General features: G+C 41.8%; 1 protein-coding gene across 2 annotated transcripts in view; it reads left to right on the top strand.

The window, feature by feature from the left end:
- Nucleotides 1–22,531, top strand: part of PALLD (palladin, cytoskeletal associated protein) — a 276,543-nt gene that overhangs the window by 242,231 nt on the left and 11,781 nt on the right. For both annotated transcript variants that reach the window (XM_069977825.1, XM_069977826.1), the window contains 3 exons: nt 7,734–7,883; nt 12,200–12,294; nt 18,563–18,695. In XM_069977825.1, the coding sequence (XP_069833926.1) occupies nt 7,734–7,883; nt 12,200–12,294; nt 18,563–18,695 (378 nt within the window). The remainder of the gene's footprint in view (nt 1–7,733; nt 7,884–12,199; nt 12,295–18,562; nt 18,696–22,531) is intronic.

Below are 22,531 nucleotides of genomic sequence, written 5' to 3'. Positions count from 1 at the left end.
TCGGTTGAAATGCAGTTAACGATTAACGACCGAACGAGAAATCGTTGATCGCTTTATAAGACCTGGACCTATTTTTATCGTTGCTCGTTCACAAATCGTTCGCATTGAATAAGACATCGTTTGGGCGCTCGCAATAGATACGAACGCAATAGCGAATAAATAGCGAAGAAAAACTATCGCAATTACGATCATAAGTAACGATTATCGTTCCATGGAAATGAGTGAACGTTTTCAGGTCTTTCGCAATAGCGGTCGTTTGAGATCGTTAATCGTTAACGATTATGCAAACGATAATCGTCCGGTGGAATAGGGCCCTAACACTTGGCCTTTCTGCAGCAAAGTTTAGATCCTTGTACAATGGTCAAACGGTGAGAACCAGCAAATCTCTCAGACGTCTCTACTCAATATAGCCTATAGCCGGGTAGGCTTTAAGTCATAGCACTTTACTTCTCTTAGGATGATTTTTTTGGGTCCATCCTTCTCAGGGCCTTGTTGGGTAACATATAGTATACATGCATACATACTATGCTATACCTTGCATTCCTGACATTTTATGGACTTTTTGTACCCTTACAAGTGGAATTGGTAACCATTCAAACATGATAAGAGTAACACATTGGGTTCTTAAAGAGGACATGTAGTTGAAAAGAAAATATGTTTTATATCATTTTGTAGCCTCTGGTTACATTTTTTTTTAACTTTGTTGTTAACCCCTCTGCACTTAGTTAGATGGGCGGCGGTTTCAATTAATAATGGGCACAAATTAATAAATTGTTATTATTTTTGACACTAAAATCATTTGACCATTTGTTTGTTGGTTTTCCCAAAACGTATATTTTTTTTAACTAGCGCTTTTCCAGTGATAGGATATTATTACATATTGTAAGTGTAGTAATCAATACTAGTATTAATCACTATGGACAATGCACCACTAACACGTACCCAGACAATAAATGCAGTGTAAGCTCACATACCACAGGTGAATACCTCAATACCTGAAAGTATGTACCGTAACAAAAGGAGGCCTGTCCCTTCTACCCAGGAACCAGTTCTAGGCATTGTATTATTTGGCTAATGGAATTTCACAATAAACCTGACTTTATATAAATAAATGATTACAATTGTTTTCCAATTATCAGTGAAATAAAATTACTTAGTTTAATGATATTTTGTAGGATTAGTTTTTCTGATTTGCAGTCCATGTTGTATTTGGAAGATGTATTGGCCATACTCCTTAATAAATGTTTAATGTTCCATTCTAGAATAGCAGTACATTAGGCGGTGTAGGAGAAAAATACGCTCATTATTTATTCTTCACAGACTTTTTACTTGTACTGAATGGGACCTTTCTTCTCTTCTCTACACATTACACTTAAGAAACTTGAGATCAATGAATGTCATAAAGGGATATTACTTATCCTTGAGAAAATTATTAGGGTTGGCAGATTGCAGCTCCAGAACACTTTACAGACACAGCAACAGTATCATAGCAACCTGTTTATTAGACAATATGCTAGACATTCCAGAAGTAATCTATTAGCATCGGACATGTCTGATGTGGGAAAGAAAAGCCAAATGGAAGTTCATTTTAAGCATGTATAAAAAGCCAGTATACATGCTGAGAAACTCACCAACTACTTTGTCTTTCTTGAACGAAAGGGGGAAGTGTTGCAGCTCACAGGTCTAAGTGCAAATGACTGAGGTTAAAATATAGTCTGCCCCTACCTATAGTGGCATATGAGTACCAAGAAGTGTTAACAAAAATTATATAGTCCTCTAAGTCACAGCAGCCCTATGTGATATAGTATTGAAACATAATAAAATAACAATATAAAATGCTGATATAATTAGAATATATAAAATCACATATAATGATCATGGAAACAATAAAATACAATAAAGGTACCAGTAAAAATGCCGCCGGGCCCTGGCGGGAAAATCAATAAATGAATATTTGGATACCAGCACTGCGGGTTAAGTCTGTAATGGGTGATGTCTGAACAGCAATAGGCAGAGTAGCTATAGATATAATAGGCAGCTATGTGCCACGGAGTTTGCTGGTTACAGTAGTTCAGATGCAGTCACGTAGTTGTGGCAGTTTGTGCTCCACAAGGTAGAAAACTTGTATCAATCAGCAACAATGAAAGTTTTGCTGGATAAACGGATAGCAATCCATAGATAGTCTATAAACAACAGTAGAACATCACAAACTGTAGATTTTTAGCAGGATTCTTAGTCATAAGCTGCTGCCAAAAACTGCTCTGGAGACATGAGCCTGGTAAGTATCTGTGGTATGTCAGTATACTGGTACTGAAATGGCTGGTATTGCTGGGATCTGTAGTACTATACAGTGCCAGTCCAAGTACATTCTACAGACACATGCTTATTTGTCTAGGGTGGGGGTAGTGTAGTAGTAAAAAAAAGCGTCTGGTGTCTGTGACACCTCTCACCTGTCCCGATGGAGATACAGCAGCAGAAGCGATCAGGGCCAGCCTGTGGCAATGCGTCCTTGTGTAGTGGCAGGAGCAGTTCACACACTCTGCGCGGCCGTGCTCTGGATGTTCTCACCGTCCTCTTTTTGTCAGTTTCTGATGCAGCAATATTCAGGTATAACCAGCAGTTTGTTTGGAGAAAATGGCATATGTTGAATGGGGCCCCAAAAGTTAAAATGGTGTATAGGACTTGCTCTTACACATGTGTGGGAGCATAATGTTTAGCCATACGCGTTTCAGAGTGTCAGGTTTACGCCTACATCAGTGGATTGCTATCTGTTTATCCAGCAAAACATTCATTGTTTCTGATTGATACAAGGTTGCTACCTTGGGGAGCACAAACTGCCACAACTACGTGACTGCATCTGAACTACTGTAACCAGCAAACTCCGTGGCACATAGCTGCCTATTATCAGGGCTGTATTACCACTAGACACCCGTGGTCCGGTGCCTAGGGCAGCACCTTGCAGGGGGGCAGCACCAGGGAGCAGGGGAAGAAAGATTTTTTTTATTTTTTTTATTTTTTAGTCTCCCACCTCCTGTTCAGACTTGCCAGTAAATCTGTTGTCTTTTTCAGGCGGGGGGGGGGGGGGGGGGGGGGGGGGGGGGGGGGGGGGTGGAGGGTATGGTGGTATTGGTCAGGTCTGGCAAGGCCAATCAGTGCGTCTTCAGGTTTAGTGCCTAGGGCAGCAGCAGTTGTTAATACGGCCCTGCCTATAATATCTATAGCTACTCTGCCTATTGCTGTTCAGACATCACCCGTTACAGACTCAGGCTATGTTCACATTGCGTATGTTCCTGGCCGTAGTGCGGACCGCGAATATACGCACGTAGTTTTGAGGTTGATGCGTTCGCTTGAAAGTATACGATATACGGCCGCACAATGCACACTACGTATGAGCTTACGGCCGGAACGTATACGGCGCCGTGAAAAATGAACAAGACCATTGTTTGAGGACGGAAATGTTGAAACTCACGGGCATGGATTCCAATGCGGTCCCGTACGGAGTACTTATTTCAGCCAAATTGAACTTGATTTTTCGATCCAAAAGGTTCTGTGTGGTTTACGGGGCTAGGCAAAGATTTTCAAGTAAATGACCTGCCTCAGATCGCTTCGAAACAAGCTAGGAAAGCATAACTGTACTACGGGCGTAGGTTCGCGGTTCGTACGCATCCGGCCACATGTCTATTTTTCCCACGCCCGTAGTTTCAGCCGCACATGTACGGCGGCGTACGAAATGTGGCCAGACTCGTACGCAGTGTGAACATAGCCTTAACCCGCAGTGCTGGTATCCAAATATTCATTTATTTATTTTCCCGCCAGGGCCCGGCGGCATTTTTACTAGTACCTTTATTGTATTTTATTGTTTCCATGATCATTATATGTGATTTTATATATTCTAACTAAATCAGCATTTTATATTATTTTATTATGTTTCAATACTATATCACATAGGGCTGCTGTGACTTAGAGGACTATATAATTTTTGTTAACACTTTGTCTTTCTTACTTCATGTCCTGTACGAGTGAAATGATGTTTATTCACAGTCCAAACAAACAGTAGAATATGGAATTAAATGGTTACTGTTGTTAAAACCACTTCGCTCCATGTGATTTCTATGATATTATACAGTCCCATAATCACTTAATTTACCAAAAATATTTCACTACCCCAGAATTAAAGCCTAAACTATATTGTTAGGGGAATTCCATCTCCAGGAACAGAGAGATTAAGATGGAACACAGGAAGGGGGGTATGGCATTTGCTAGTGCTGTGCAGGAGAAAGATGTATGCAATCTGAGCCTGTCTGCCTCCTCCTCTGAAAGTTAAAATCAACGCTTTCCTCTTATCTTAACCACCAGTTCTGTGCAGATATACAGTACTTTCCTTTTAGCAGCCTTAGCAGATCACTATTTACAAAAGGGCTACGTTTGTGATTTAACCCCTTCCCTGCTGTAATCTCCCCCCCCCCTTCTTTTTACTGGATTGGCCAAAGAAGTAAGTGGCTGTGTGAGTTCTGCTGGAATAGGGCACATCGCTTGTCCCATCCCCTGAAATGAGAAACACAGTAGCAGTTAACGATAGAGGGGGCTTTAGGGGCTCAATAATAACTTAGTCATTTAAAAAAAGCTGTCAGGTTCCATATATAACAGTAAAGCAAGCCATGGACATATTGTAAATTAATAAAGTATGTGAATCAGTGTACACCACTCTTGCCCACTGGCTTTGTCTGGCCTCTAGCTGATAGTTATTTAATTGAATAGGGGTTAAGCTGCCATATCAGGCACATTACTTGGACAAAAGTAGTGCCGTTTCTGTAAAAAAAAAATCCTTTATTATTTGCAGAGTTGTCTCTTCAAAGTTCTTGCATAAGTTTGTAGCTGCTCCTGACAGCCACAGCAAAGAACTGATTTTGCTAGGGGTTATAGTGAGTTGTTGGTGCTGTCTTGGTCTCATCCAAAGCCTCAGGTATTTATTTAGCATTATTTCACACATTATTCTATGCTATACATTACTTATTTGGTAAGCCTGAATAGCAAAGCATTCAAGATGGCAGCTCTTGATGGAGTGCAGGAGTTACCCTGGAAGGAAGAAGAAGAGGAATTGAAGTGTGAGATTAAAAAAGACACTATCTCAAAGGGAGATTATGAGGAGATAAATCGTTCCACATCTGGTAGGTTCTGCTGTGATTTTCATTGAGCTGACCAAAAATAATTCATCAGAGTTTCTTTACAGTAAGGCCCCCTTCACACATCCATCAAATTTACCCAGATTTCTTATCAGGAATTTTTTCCTGAGGATTGTCTGTGCTGGAAAATAGCTCCGGAAAATAAAGGACATGTCCTATATTTGTCTGGAATTCAGTCACTGATGCCCCATAGAATTCCTGACAGCTCTGAATGCACAACGGGAATCTGTCCAGAATTCCGGAGGCATAGCATGACAGCAAGGGCCAGCGCTAGCACTTACTCAAGTGTCACTGAGTGCTGATGCTGGCCCTTTAACTGTATGCACTCCTAATCAGGGGCACATACAGTTGAATGCAGCGCTGTGATTGACCAGGCCAGGTGCCATCAGCTCCCAACCCTGACAATCACTCATGTGGCTGGAGGCAGCATTATACCGCCGGCCACAAGAAGCCTCCCCTCCCATTGCTGCAGCACCTGAATGACAAATGACGTGTCCACAATCATGACTGAAGTATGTATCAAGTATGTCTTTTCTGTGTACACCATAATGTTTCACCATGTGATCAGCAATAAAATCACTGAATAGTATATGAGAAATGACTGCATCATCAAAACACAAAGCATATTCTTATTCAGTGCTGGGTCATCCTCCTTTATGTAACACATGGCTATATAGGTGTATTCATTAAGGGTACATTTTACATAAGACATGTACGCTGTGTATTTTCCACAGGAAATACACGGCATTACCACATGTAAATAATCCTGCAAGCAAGGAATCCAAACCAAATCTTTACTATTTCAGTGTGAATTTTTAGATATATGAATAAAACACAAAATGGAGGAGACTTACTAAGTGGAATACATGACCTGTACCACATTTACTATGTCAAACATGATCACTAGAACACGTACAAAAGAAGGGTACAAAAATAATATGGCAGAGGAGAGTGCCTCATGTGATAATGTAGCAATGTGAGATAAAGGAATATTAGGACCCTCACCTTGCAGTCCCTTGGGCCTTGTGCATATCTACCCAAATGAATGGGGTACAGTGGTCCAGAATCACTGTCCAGGATACTTCCAAAGTATAGTGGGGCCTGTTTATTAGAATACCAGGTAAAATAAAAAGCTTACAGTGCTGAAATCTGGAGTTTTATTCTTGGCCGCGCCGCACCTTGGGACCTTGGTATGTGGGGATGTGGCCTAGCTTAATGGTATATTGGAAAAGGGCAAGGCTACAATGTGACATTGGGCACCAAAAGCGCAATATTTAGACACACATTTTTAAATTGCTTCACTAAACACCCAGACCCGGCCATAAAAAATTTTTTGACATGTCTCTATGACACCTCAAATGTTATGTTACACTAAATATTAAGTAACACTTTACGCCAACTACACCAAAAAAGAACCCATAAAAATATGCAACCTCGAAATTTAATGGCTCAGGAGCCATTAGCAAGAAAGTCGCCATCACAGATTGAATTACATGACTGGTTTTGTTTGTAGATAAATAAACATATATGTCAAGTGACTCTTAATAGCACATAGAAAGAGGCCTTTATGTTACCTACAAGCTTTTACTGGTAATAGTGTCTTCCTGCTGTTGCAAAACTTGGAACGTTCTGTACAGCAAACACAATGAGCGAGCGGTGTTCTCATACAGCCAGCGGCTTGAAAGGTACAGCTAAGTAGGAGAGATGCCGGATTTACTGAGCTTTCATCTGTGGCCAATTATATGATTCATCATCCTTATAAAGCAACAGTAGTAGTACATGACCAGCGGGATGGAAAACTATGGTACTCGATAACAGAACTGCAATCAGGCCCAGTCTTTTTTTATAACTGGGGGATAGGGGAAAGCTTTGTTGTAAGATGTTTTTATATAAAAAAAAAGGCTTTATGAACACATTGTAGCTAGAATAGGTATGAAGTGTAAAGATATGACGTATATTGGAAAAAGAAAGATAGTATATAAGTAGGCATGATGGGTTCTACAATCCTGTATGCTACATACAAGTCGATCTGTGGAAGATAATTTCTGTTGGTATCTACAGACATTACTGGCCTATGTCACATCAGTATCGTAATGTCTAGTAACACGGGTTTTTGTGACCCTTTAAAAACTGTTAAGCTTGCACTTTCCCCTTATCCATGCTATATTGCTCAGGCTGGATTTATTAAGAGGCAGCCATGATGGAGCCTTTGCACTTTTTCTGGAATCCTCTTTGATGCGGTACAGATCCCTAACTCTGATTTCATGCCACTTAAACCATTTGGGTGGAATGCATGAGATGCCAACAAATTGAGGATGTCTTGTAACCTTTTAGAGCTTAGCATTCTTGGCAGAGCTTAAATCCATTTTCTTGATGTGTAAAATAGTTTTTGGATCAGTGTACTCATTTGTTTGATATGTTGGACTAGAAAGGAGTCTAAGAGCAGCTGCCTAGACCTTCAGCTGTTATGCCTGTGTATACTTCCTGGCACTCATACACGCCTTCTGCCCTATAGTGACAAGCTTCTACTTATTTTCTCTTTATCCACAGATATATTGGTTTAAAGATGGTAAGCAAATCTCAAAAAGAAGTGAACACTACAAGATCCAGAGAGAACCTGATGGGACCTGCTCCCTTCATACCTCTGCCTCCTCCCTGGATGATGATGGAAACTATACCATCATGGCTGCCAACCCACAGGTATTGTTACCTTAGCCGCATCTCACAATTAAACATGAACTCATCCTTATCAAATGCCAATTCAACCACAGCTATGTATCTCTTCCTCCTGAGGGTGTGGTTGATCGTGTTTTTCATTTGCATATCGTCAGTATAAGAGTTGTCCATTTAGAAAAAGCCTGTTTGACAAGTATTCTCTTCACACTTCTATTCATCTGCTATAATAATACAAGAATTAGAAATAACAAACACATAAATTATTCTAATGACAAACTAGTAGCTGTAAATTAACATAGTATATCTACTCTAATGCAGTTCCCTAGCTAATTCTCCAATGCAGCTTACCACTATTTAGACATGGTCTCTGAGGAATCTCTTTCTGTTACTTTAAGGCCCATTTACACAAGGTTTCCCACCACAGATGAACGATCCGTGTTTTGAAAAAGTGTTATGAGCACCTAGGACATTAGCAAAATTATCATGATCCCTTATGGCACTGGTATCAAACTTGTGGCCCTTAAACTTTAGTAAAATTACAATTCCCATCATGCCTGGATAGCTAAAGCCAACACATCATACTCAAACAACTCTGCAAGATTTGCCCTATGGTCCTTTTGCAAACGGTCGCAAACAAACGCCTTGCCTTTACAACAAATCGAGTGGCCGGGCTTCACAGTCTATGTATCGTTCATGCAGCCATGGAAACTGACAGCATGGATATGCATATATACATGCTGTCAGTTTCCAGATCACACAGCAGTACATAAGCCCAGCCACAGTGTCAGGAGGAGACTGAAGATACAGTGGCTGGATGGGAGAGCTGGAGAAAAGCATGATGCCGGATCATATCAGCAGCAAACTACTGTAGGTAAGTATGCACTGCTGTGTGATCTGGACACTGACAGCAAGGATATATACATAGTTTGCCTTTATCATTATCAGCCTCACATCCCCTGTTTACATGGAAGTATGTGCGGCCAATGACGATAAATTTTGAAGCATGTTCTGAAGACACGGCCAGGTATTTTCCCCGTCCTCAGCTGATCGCCGTCCCTTTTACACAAGCTGATTATCAGCTACAGGAGGGTTTCATGCAACACCCCTGGCCGGTAACTGGCCCATGTAAAAGGCCCCCAAAACAGCATACAGACATAGGGAATCTATGTTGTTGGCAGTTTAGATTATTAGACAAATGGTTAGGCTGGAACTTGCAGCAGTAATATGGCAATATTGTGCTTGTCTGAAACTTCCTTAGGCTATGTTCACACATGGCATTGTTTAAGCATTCATAGGCTAATAATCAATTTGTGTAATAATACCCTTACCCTCCCGAGCCTTATGCTTGGAGAGTACCTCTTTATTTGAATAAAAAAAAATAATAATTATCTGTAAATGAGTGTAACAAATAATTAAATGGACCTCAAAGTGTAGCTGCAATTTAAAATATTTAGTATATATAGTATAAGCGATTTTAAGAAACTCTGTAATAGGCAAAAAAGCCTCTTTCTGTACTCAAAAAGCTGTTTAACAGCCTCCCCCCTCACTTCTTATCTGCTCATTATCAGGCAAAGTTGTCTTCAATACAGAGAAGCAAAGTGAACTTATGGAGGTGGGAGGGGCCTAGGGGGATGAGCGAGCAGAAAGAGCAGACAAGCAGCCCTCCAGTGTGGAGACTGACTGGGCACATACAATGCTGGATTGACAGGTTAGAAAGCTCAGTGCTGCTCTAGGAACTTGGTGAGATAAGATTGCAGGATGTTGTGTTGTTCAAGGCTGCCTTTTCTACTCTCAGTCATCCCCCTCACCCCCTCCATAGACCATAATGGCCTAATAAAACCTATAACAGAGTTCCTTAAGATCACTTGAATTATTGATATTTATTGATTTCTGAAAAATGACATTTAGAGTAAATGACAATTAGCTTTAAACCTGGCCATGCACATAAGATATAAGATAAGAACACTCATTTAGCTGTCAGCTATCTCTCCCAACCCTCCATACACATGCTGTTTTGCTCAGCCAGGTTGCACATGTTTACATTGTAGAGAAGGGGAAGCCTTTCCAGACACTTCTGGTCATGAATAATCTCTCCATGAACAAAAAGTTTAAGCAGTTAAAATCCAGCATGATGCCTGATCCTTGTCCCTCCAAACATCAGGGAAATGTTGCATAGCCACCATATACATAAGATGGTTGGCCTGTCCTATCGAAATTGGCTTGAGGGACTGACACATGTCTGATATGTATGACCAAGTTTAACCTGTAAGGTTAGGGTTAGCAGATATTACTGGGTATGGGCAGAGAGTGTGCATTACTGCTGGTCAGGATTTTATAAGCAAAAATATAATATACCATACATGTAATAACATAAACAATCCAGTAATATACCTTGGTAGTTTGAGCAGTTTCCACTAATATTGGAATTCTGTACCAGCAAAACAACAGGCCGGGACATGGCACGTGCACATCTTGGGATCACATTTACTTACACTTAAAGTGTCACTTTCGTGAAATTTTTTTTTCCAGAAATCAATAGTACAGACGATTTTAAGAAACTTTGTAACTAGGTTTATTAGCCGAAAAATGCATTTTTATCATGAAAAAGCAGTATGAAGCTCTCCCCCCTGTCTTCATTGTTCTCCTATGGAGAGAGCTAAATAAAAGACCAAAACCGGACAACGAATAGTTAATCTACAAATACATCGCCCTTTATCTCCTCTGACAGTCACCACTGACCTCTCTGACCTCTAATTTCAGCGTTCACCCAGTTTTTCTGCTGTGGGGTAATTCCCTCCTCCCTCCTCCCCAGAACAGACTGGGTACGTTGGATGCAACAAGTCACAATTTTTTTGCAGTGAATGGAAAAGAGGAGGGAGGGGGGACCTGGGAAAAGGCTTTTTAAATGCAGATAATGGCATATTTGGCTAATAAACCCAATTATAAAGTTTCTTAAAATCGCCTGGACTATTGTTTTCTGCAAAAAAAAAAAAAAATGACAGTGACCCTTTAAGACATTGACTGTCCTGAGAAAAATGTTAAGGAAATGATTTCTCTGTGACATAAGACTGTAGAGAGCGGAGATGGGAATATATTATTACAGATCAGCCAAAGTGAAATCTGTCTCTGCTTAGGCCATAGCGAGGCCTGTGCCAGGATAAAAACACAAAAAGGATTATATGCTAAGCAAATAAACTCTTGTCATTGCTGCACCAAATAATCCAAACATGAGATGTGTGTTGTGTTTCCGATGCTGCTAGGTTACAGGCCCTGGCTGTTGGGAGGTCTGCTGCTCCTTTTCCACTTTTATTTCAAGGATTTAAGAGGGGTCAATTTGAGTTGACCTATTTTGGGTTCTCCAGCACAAGGGAGCTTTTTTCGCCTCCAACTTCTAAAAATGATGTTATGACAGTGCAGAAGTATACAAGAATATCTTTTTTTCTTGCTGATTTTCCTATACACAGGAAGAACATGCTAGATGATCACATCATAGGATATTACTGTATATAGACATCCCTACTACTTTCAGGTGTAATGCTTTTAGAAACTAAACCATGGTTTTGTTAGCTGAAGAATAAGTCTCCATGGTTGTAGACTCCGTGGTTCTGGTCTGTGTAATATCACCATGACATACAGTTTGTGCTTGTAGCACTTCAACCCATAAAACATTGGGGTCCATTGGGTGACGGTGGTATCTGGCATGCAGCAGATCTGGCACTTCATTATGCACTGAGCTACATGTCACATGTCCAAAGTATTAATAATATGGGATGCACATTTTTTTTCTTCCAATAATACACACACTTCCATACAATGACAGTATGTTCAGCACCACAAATCAGTGCTGGTTCTTCCTCTCACCGGTAGATAGTAAGACATATTACAGATGTATACTGAATGGCTGCTGGTTTACTAGCTGCCTGCTGTTTATCCCAGATTTTATTCTATTATGTGTTTATATTACAACAAGTTGTACAATGGAACTACACCTCAGGCTAGGATATTGTGTTCACACTCAATAAATTAACATTCAATAATATTACATATGTGTAATATTCAAGAATATTACATATGTGACCTATTCTTTATGCAAAAGAGGAGCCCTTTATATATTGTATGCAAGCCAATATAGTAACCCATGAGGTCATGTAGTGTTTCAGAGTTGCCAAACTAGGAGGTTTTCTAAAGGATCCTACTTGATCTTGGGGTTGGTCAGATCTCTTGTTCGTGACACATTGGATTTAGGAGGGTGCTTAACTTTAAATTAGTCAGGTTTCTATAGAATATGAATAACAGTTTCTTCCATCAGTTTACTGAGTTTTCTTTCTTCTTATTAACAGGGCAGAGTAAGTTGCACTGGGAGATTGATGGTACAAGCTGTGAACCAGAGGGGAAGAAGTGTCCGCACACCCACATCACAACCCCATGTTAGAAGGTATGATAAAATCTAGAAATAAGTCGGAATACCCTAATGATCTGTCTAGTCTCCTGATATGCCAGTTTTAATAAGTATTGTTTAAACAAATGAACTGTTCTGGAGCATCTTTTCCGAGATTTTACTTAGAATTTACTAAGGCCGGGATCTCATGTTGTCTTAATACACATTGGAGTACTGCAATGTATGTCAGCTATGATCTGGCAAAGCCACTTATAAATATGTAGGGCCCCTTGGATGTGTGCATTCACTGACACTTTTTGGCCAGGGTGTCATTGAGTAGGGACTCCACTGACAAGAAGAATAGAAAAGCCCAGTTGTCGATTTATTCATACATTTCCAGGAAGGCAAACAATGCAGACTTCTATGAAAAGATAACCTACTATTGTTACTCTATAGGAGTAACAATTGTAGGAGTTAATTTACTAAAGCAGGCACCAGAAATACACATAAAAAAAAGTTGCATCAGAAATACACATTAAAAAAAAGTTATATTACAAAGTAATATAACTTTATTGAAGCGATCTATTAGCAAAAAAAAATGTTTTAAACAGTCTCTGGAGTACCCCTTTAACCCCTTAACGACATCTGGCGTAAACTTACGCCCTCGCGCCCTGGTACTTGGCGCATCAGGGCGTAAATTTACGCCCGATGTTTCCCCGATCGCTGCGTGTTCGCACACAGCGATCGGGGAAGATGGCCTGCTATAAATCATAGCAGGCCATCTTAGCTTCTCGGCACGGGGGGTGGTTAACACCCCCCGTGCTTACGATCGCCGCTATAGGCTGATCAATTCAGATCAGCCAATAGCGGCGATCGGAACCTTTCCGGGTCATCGGTGACCCGATGACCCGGAAAAAAATGGCGGTCGGTGCTGTCCGAGGACGGCACCGACCGCCATTACTGTAAAAAGTAATGGTGGTCACCGTGCCACCGGCCCGATCGGCGTGAACGGCCGGCCGGCCGTTCACGGCGATCGGGCCGGTGGCACGGCGATCAGAGTCCCACAAAATAATAAATACCTGCCCTGGACCCCTCAGCTAGGTAGCTGAGGGGTCCAGAGCAGGTATTTGTACATTACTCACCTGTCCCGGGGTCCTGATCGGCGTCTTCCGGGTTCGCGGCGTCCTCCGTCTTTCCGGCGCGTCTTTGGATCTTTCCGGCGGTCCCCGTCGTCTTCTTTCGGCTATTTTCGGCTCCAGCCTCGTCATTTTCCGGATTTTGGCTCTGCTGCCCTCTAGCGGCTGATATGTGTAATACACGTATCAGCCACTATAGGGATGTTCAGAATGTAGAAAAAGTTGTTTTTTTTTTCCAAAATTTTTTTTTTCTATTTTCCGCACCCTATCGCCGCTGAGTGTTGATCAGCATCGCACGAAAGTGCGCTGCTAATCAGCAACTCCTCCTTTTTGGCGTAGGGTGTTTTTTTTCTATATTCTACTGCCACGGTCTGCTGATAAGTGCCGCACATAAGTGCGGCATTTATCAGCAACTCCTTTGTTGGCGTAGGTTTTTTTTTTATACTTACTGTAAAAAAAACACGTAAAAAACACTACATTACACCACACTACATTGAATAAAGTTTGACACTACACCACTACATACCCCATATACTAGTCCCCGTATAAAGATGTCAGAGGGATACGTTATTATTGCCTTCGAAACCGAAACAGCCAGTGAGGATGAATGGGGGGATCCTTCTTTCCTCCATTCATCCTCATTCTCCTCATCATCCAATGACGTATCTGGGGGTAGCGTAGCGTACGCTGCCCCCCAGACATGTCTTTTCCGCCAGTACCGTCCCAATAAGAGATCACGGTATGGCGTGAAATTCTCCAAACTCTGTGAGCGTACCTCAGGGTACTCTTACAGATTTAGGGTACGTGCACACTGCGGAATGGAGAAGGATAACCCTTCGTGCATTCCGCAGCTGGCACACGCCGGCGGACTGATGCGGGCGCATGTCTCTACCCGTGTCATAGACTCCATTCTATGCACGGGCGGATTCCGTTGTCCATCCAAAGAATGAATACGTTGGACGGAGAGCGGAATCCGCCCGTGCATAGAATGGAGTCTATGACACGTGTGGAGACGTGCGCCTGCATCACTCCGACGGCGGGTGCCAACTGCGGAATGCACGAAGGGTTATCTGTCGCGATTCCGCAGTGTGCACGTACCCTTAGGCTGGGTTCACACTATGTATATTTGAGGCTGTATTTGGTCCTCATGTCAGGTCCTCATAGCAACCAAAACCAGGAGTGGATTGAAAACACAGAAAGACTCTGTTCACATAATGTTGTAATTGAGTGGATGGCCGCCATATAACAGTAAATAACTTCCATTATTTCAATACAACAGCCGTTGTTTTAAAATAACAGCACATATTTGCCATTAAATGATGGCCATCCACTCAATTTCAACATTGTGTGAACAGATCCTTTCTGTGTTTTCAATCCACTCCTTGTTTTGGTTGCTCTGCAGCCTCAAATATACAGCCTCAAATATACGTAGTGTGAACATAGCCTTAGAGTGTATGTAGAAAGGGACACCCGAATCCAGCCCCCAGATGCCCCCTCCCCCCCCATCCTCGGAACAAGTGGGAAGATCGTCCGGGAACTGATCTTCCCACTGCTGGATAAAGGTCACCACCGATACAGGGATAACCTTTATACCAGCACCCCCTCTTCCGGTCCGTCGCTGCCTGAGCTACTGTAGCTTGCGGCACGATCCGAAAATATCAGAAGCAGTAATAGAGCCCTAATATTTAGCAGCCATGGAGCGGCCCCAGCGCTTCTGGATATGAAGGACCCCGTATCGCAACAGGACAACATTTTCCAGGTGACGTCCCCCACACTGGAAAACAGGAGACCCCAGAAGAAGTGCATAGTGTGGCGTAACAGGGGGATCAGGAAGGACACCATTTTCCAGTGTGACACCTGTCCTGATCACCCCGGCCTCTGCATACAGGATCGCTTCAAGGCGTACCACACGTCATTGTGGTTCTACATTATCTAAATTCTGTCCCTTATTCCTATTTCAGGGGTCACGTTGATCCGGGGATTATTCTGATCGCCAATATGGAGTCGGGAAGGAATTTTTCCCCTGTGATGAGGCTACTGCCGTCTGCCTCACGAGGGTTTTTTGCCTTCCTCTGGATCAACACAGATTGAATTTGATGGACACCTGTCATTTCCAACCTTATAAACTAATAATTGGCCTAATACCCCCAAATAAATTAGAATTGTCCCTTTTCCCCAGCTAAGTAGGTATGGCCGCCATTCCCATTAGAGGATGCCATGATGCAATTACAAAGCCTCTGTGCGGCCAGGATAGTAGAAACCCCCCACAAGTGACCCCATTCTGGAAACTACACTCCATAAGGAATCTAACAAGGGGGGCAGCGGGGATATGGCCCCCTGGTGACGGCCACATTTGGGACGTGAAAATGAAAAAAATGGTATTTTTTATTTTCTCGGCACATGTTCTACGTAAGTGACTGTCACAAGTGGGGTCCATATCCTCACTGCACCCCTTGTTAGATTCCTTATGGGGTGTAGTTTCCAGAATGGGGTCACTTGTCGGGGGTTTCTACTGACCTGGCAGCACAGGAGCTTTGTAATTGCGACATGGCCTCCATCCTCCATTCCAGCCTCTAAATGGCGCTCTGTCCCTTTGGTTGCTTGCCCTGTGCCCATATGGCACATTATGCCCACATATGGGGTATTTTCGTACTCAGGGGAAACTACCCTACACGTTTTGTGTTCATTTTCTTTTTTAACCCCTTGTGGAAATGGAAAAAATCAAGGCTAGACCAACATTTAGTGTCATTTTTGTAAAGTTTTTACTCTAAATCATTAATCTTGTCATGATTTTTTCATTTTCACAAGGGGCTAAAAGATAAAAAAAACAATAAATGTGTAGAGCAATTTCCCCTGAGTACGGAAATACCCCACATCTGGACATAAAGCGCCATGCGGGTGCAGGGTAAGCCTCCAAAGGGAAGGAGCGCCATTTGGTTTTTAAAGGCTGGATTTGGATGGAATGGATTTCGAGGGGCCATGTTGCATTTAAAAGGCCTCTGTGTTGCCAAGACAGTTGAAACCCCCCACAAGTGACCTCATTATGGAAACTACACCCCTCAAGGAATGTAACAAGGGGTGTAGTGAGCATATGGACCCCACTGGTGACGGGCACAAATGTGGAACAATGTGGCGTGAAAATGAAATATTACATTTTTTACACTATAATGTTGGTTTAGCCTTGAATTTATCATTTTCACAAGGGGTTAAAAGAGAAAAAAACACAATATGTGTAGAGCAATTTCCCCCGAGTCCGTAAATACCCCACATGTGGACATAAAGCGCCATGTGGGTGCAGGGCAAGCCTCCGAAGGGAAGGAGCGCCATTTGGATTTTGGAGGTTGGATTTGGCTAGAATGGATGATGAACGCCATGTCGCATTTACAGAGCCCTCGTGCTGCCAATACACTGGAAACCCCCCACAAGTGACCCCATTCTGGAAACTGCACCCCTCAGGGAATCTAACAAGGGGTGCAGTGAGGATATGGACCCCTTGATGACGGACACATTTGTGCCATGAAAGTGAAAACTGTGCCCCTTGTTAGATTCCTTGAGGGGTGTAGTTTCCAGAATGGGGTCACTTGTGGGGGGTTTCCAGTGTCTTGGCAGCACGAGGGCTCTGTGAATGCGACATGGCCCTTGAAATCCTTTCCAGTGAAATTCAGCTTCCAAAAGCCAATTGGCGCTCCTTCCCTTTGGAGGCTCGTCCTGCGCCCCCTTGGCACTTTATCGCCACATGTGGGGTATTTCCGTACTCGGGAGAAACTGCGCTACACATTTTGTGTCTTTTTTTTCCTCTTATCCCTTTAAGAAAATGAAAAATTGAAGGCTAGAACAACGTTTTAGTGTAAAAAATAAATTTTTCTTTTTTCACGCCATATTGTTCGGAAAATCTGTGAAGCACCTGTGGGGTCCAAATGCTCACTGCACCCCTTGTTACATTCCTTGAGGGGTGTAGTTTTCTAAATGGTGTCCCTTTAGGGGTGTTTTTTAGGTTTTGGCACCCCAGAGCCTGTGCCAACCTGAAGTGGTACAGTCAGAAATGACCAAATATAACGGAGGCGTTGAAATTCACTAGGCGCTCCTTTGTATCTGAGGCTTGTGGTTGCGTCAGATAGCGCAATAGGGCCACATATGGGGTATTTCTATAAACTGCAGAAACGGGGCAATAATTATTGGGGTGCATTTCTCTGGTAATAGGTTTATAATTATGAAAAATATTGGATTACAATAAAATCTCTGCACAGAAAATTAAAATTTTCAAATTTCTTACACACTTAGCTTTTATTTCTGTGACTACCCTAAAGGGTTAAAACACTTTCTGGATATGCTTTTGCAGAGTGTGGGGGGTGCAGTTTTTGAAATGGGGTGCTTTGTGGGGCTTTCTAACATATTGGCCCCTCAAATACACTTTAAACCTGAACAGGTCCCTAAAAATATCTGATTTTGAAATTTTACTGAAAATTTGGAAATTTGCTGCTAATGTTTTAAGCTTCCTATTGTCTAAAAAAAATTAAAGATCGTTTAATAAATGCTGCCAACATAAATTAGACATGTTGCTAATGCTATTTAATATATAATTTATTTGGTATAGCCAATTTCTGTATACGCAAAAAAGTTTCAAAGTTGGAAAAATGCAGTTTTTCACATTTTTTCACATTATTTGGGGTTTTTTCATAAAGATTCGTTATGAGTATCGACTCCAATTTACCAGAAATGTAAAGTACAATATGTCACGAGAAAACAATCTCAGAATCAGCCGGATAGGTCAAAGCATCCCGAAGTTATTAATGAATAAAGTGACACTGGTCATATTCATAAAATTTGTCTGTCATTAAGGCCATTTCAAGCTCTGTCCTTAAGGGGTTAAGTAAATGAGTTGTTGGAAGACTATCTGCAGAAGATATTACAACATTCTCTTAGTGCTAATGAGATTTTTCCATTGTGTTACATATGAAAACCTGACCTAGACATGGTGTATACACAGCACGTGGTATATATCACCAATTATTTATATGGCGTCTTACCACAAGACTTTGAAGCAATATCCCGGAATATTTGTGTGTATGCTCAGAGACATTTGGCCACCCGGCATTTTTGGCTGATGGCATCATTGTCTAGTTGCTTCTATTGTAAACGCACATTTCTGTGGAAGGAAATTATTTTACTGTTTTCTTTCTTCGTTCTAGACCCCGGTCTCGGTCAAGAGATAGCGGTGATGAAAATGAACCTATCCAGGAAAGATTTTTCCGTCCACACTTCTTGCAGGCTCCTGGAGATCTCATTGTCCAAGAAGGAAAGCTTTGTAGGATGGATTGCAAGGTAATGAATCAGGAAAAGTTCATTCCCTCTCTAGTTATGCTTTATTACATTACATAGAGTGTAAAAGAAACATCTACATCCAGTGAATTCATTCTTCAAGCTGCTGTGGAATATTTGGCCTAAGGGAATATGAATAAATACACTGATGGGTAAAAGAAGAACTGTATTAGTGATGGAGGAGCCTCATGTGGTGCTTATTGATCCTATAAAAAAAAATGCTTCATGCAGTTTGACATTGATATTTTGTTTTAGGAGAAGTCAACCTGTAAATAGACACAGGCAGATTTACTAAAAATGGCTGCTCTTTAGACATACTTAGATTAGAACTAGACAGTCTAAGATGTGCCAGATTTATTAAAGTGGCAGGGGTTGTTTGATAAATTTGGCACTTCCTTAGACACGTGTCTATATGCACCAGCTGTAAGCTGGCTTCATCTGCTCTAGAAACTTGCTCTGAAATTTTGATGCAATTGTGGAACACAGTACTGCATTCAAAGCCATGCCCAGGAGCAGATTATAGCGGGGGCAATGCAATTTACCGTCCGGGTTCCAGGAGGTGAGCACTGCTTGTACACAAGTCACATTGCAGTATGCATAATATACCACTTGATCACTGCTTGTACACAAGTCACATTGCAGTGTGCACAATATACAGTACTCGGTAGTCATTGCTTATCTATAAGCCACATTGCAGTGTGCACAATATACCAGGTGATCACTGCTTGTCTATAAGTCACATTGCAGTGTGCACAATATACCAGGTGATCACTGCTTGTCTATCAGCCACATTGCTGTGTGCACAATATACCAGGTGATCACCGCTTATCTATAAGTAACATTGCAGTGTGCACAATATACAGTACTCGGTAATCATTGCTTATCTATAAGTCACATTGCAGTGTGCACACTATACCAGGTGATCACTGCTTGTCTATAAGTCACATTGCAGTGTGCACAATATACAGTACTCGGTGATCACCGCTTATCTATAAGTCACATTGCAGTGTGCACAATATACCAGGTTAACACTGCTTGTCTATCAGTCACATTGCAGTGTGCACAATATACCAGGTGATCATCGCTTATCTATAAGTCACATTGCAGTGTGCACAATATACCATGTGATCACTGCTTATCTATAAGTCACATTGCTGTGTGCACAATATACCAGGTGATCACTGCTTGTCTATCAGCCACATTGCTGTGTGCACAATATACCAGGTGATCACCGCTTATCTATAAGTAACATTGCAGTGTGCACAATATACAGTACTCGGTAATCATTGCTTATCTATAAGTCACATTGCAGTGTGCACAATATACCAGGTGATCACTGCTTGTCTATAAGTCACATTGCAGTGTGCACAATATACCAGGTGATCACTGCTTGTCTATCAGCCACATTGCTGTGTGCACAATATACCAGGTGATCACCGCTTATCTATAAGTAACATTGCAGTGTGCACAATATACCAGGTGATCACCGCTTATCTATAAGTCACATTGCAGTGTGCACAATATACCAGGTGATCACTGCTTATCTATAAGTCACATTGCAGTGTGCACAATATACCAGGTAATCACTGCTTATCTATAAGTCACATTGCAGTGTGCACAATATACCAGGTGATCACTGCTTATCTATAAGTCACATTGCAGTGTGCACAATGTACCAGGTGATCACCGCTTATCTATAAGCCACATTGCAGTGTGCACAATATACCAGGTGATCACCGCTCATCTATAAGTCACATTGCAGTGTGCACAATATACCAGGTGATCACTGCTTGTCTATAAGTCACATTGCAGTGTGCACAATATACCAGGTGATCACTGCTTATCTATAAGTCACATTGCAGTGTGCACAATATACCAGGTGATCACTGCTTGTCTATAAGTCACATTGCAGTGTGCACAATATACCAGGTGATCATCGCTTATCTATAAGTCACATTGCAGTGTGCACACTATACCAGGTGATCACTGCTTGTCTATAAGTCACATTGCAGTGTGCACAATATACAGTACTCGGTGATCACCGCTTATCTATAAGTCACATTGCAGTGTGCACAATATACCAGGTGATCACTGCTTATCTATAAGTCACATTGCAGTGTGCACAATATACCAGGTGATCACCGTTTATCTATAAGTCCATTGCAGTGTGCACAATATACCAGGTGATCACCGCTTATCTATAAGTCACATTGCTGTGTGCACAATATACCAGGTGATCACCGCTTATCTATAAGTCACATTGCAGTGTGCACAATATACCAGGTGATCACTGCTTATCTATAAGTCACATTGCTGTGTGCACAATATACCAGGTGATCACCGCTTATCTATAAGTAACATTGCAGTGTGCACAATATACAGTACTCGGTAATCATTGCTTATCTATAAGTCACATTGCAGTGTGCACAATATACCAGGTGATCACCGCTTATCTATAAGTCACATTGCAGTGTGCACAATATACCAGGTGATCACTGCTTATCTATAAGTTACATTGCAGTGTGCACAATATACCAGGTGATCACTGCTTGTCTATAAGTCACATTGCAGTGTGCACAATATACCAGGTGATCACCGCTTATCTATAAGTCACATTGCAGTGTGCACAATATACCAGGTGATCATCGCTTATCTATAAGTCACATTGCAGTGTGCACAATATACCAGGTGATCACTGCTTATCTATAAGCCACATTGCAGTGTGCACAATATACCAGGTGATCACCGCTTGTCTATAAGCCACATTGCAGTGTGCACAATATACCAGGTGATCACTGCTTGTCTATAAGTCACATTGCAGTGTGCACAATATACCAGGTGATCACCGCTTATCTATAAGTTACATTGCAGTGTGCACAATATACCAGGTGATCACTGCTTGTCTATAAGTCACATTGCAGTGTGCACAATATACCAGGTGATCACTGCTTGTCTATCAGCCACATTGCTGTGTGCACAATATACCAGGTGATCACCGCTTATCTATAAGTAACATTGCAGTGTGCACAATATACCATGTGATCACTGCTTATCTATAAGTCACATTGCAGTGTGCACAATATACCAGGTGATCACCGCTTATCTATAAACCACATTGCAGTGTGCACAATATACCAGGTGATCACCGCTTATCTATAAGTAACATTGCAGTGTGCACAATATACCAGGTGATCACCGCTTATCTATAAGTAACATTGCAGTGTGCACAATTCTGTAGGTGACCACTGTAAACAGAACTAGTACCACCTGTGAATGTCATTAGATGGTACAACACGTAGTTCAGTGCTGGGGAGGCTATGGTGGAGGCCAGAGGTTCAGATGCAGAGTCCAGAACGGCGCTGTAGTGCTTAAGGACATCACTTGGAGCAAGTGGATGTAGATTAAAATCTGATTTATTCACTATCTCTGTTGTCAGAACGCGTTTCGGGGTGCCAGGAACCCTTTCTCATGTGTGCAGAATAGTGTTGGTTGAAAGCAAATTATACTAGGTAAGGGGACTTTAGAGAGCTAAGCATCAGGGGAATGCAATTTAGAGCTTATTGGCACATGTGTAATGAGGTAATGCTTCAAAGAGAGAATTGTTCTACATCTCTTCCTGCCTCTTGAAAACCTTCCCATGGGAAAGGAAACTTGAGAGAAGCTTATGATATTCACAGCCACAGATCAGGCAATAGATCTAGATTGCACTAAAGACAAATTAGCTGGTGTTGCCTTTTGTCACTTAAAGCAGCTTAAATCTGTACAGTTAGTTCTGAGCTGAACTTCATCCTCAGTCAGCATTGCAGGCAGCATGTACCTTAGGCTTGGACAGTAATTGC

Source organism: Dendropsophus ebraccatus, chromosome 7 (genome assembly GCF_027789765.1).
Source record: "Dendropsophus ebraccatus isolate aDenEbr1 chromosome 7, aDenEbr1.pat, whole genome shotgun sequence".
Classification (NCBI taxonomy): Eukaryota; Metazoa; Chordata; class Amphibia; order Anura; family Hylidae; genus Dendropsophus; species Dendropsophus ebraccatus.
The sequence above is the reverse complement of the archived record's forward strand: the minus strand, read 5'-3'. Positions and strand labels throughout refer to the sequence as shown.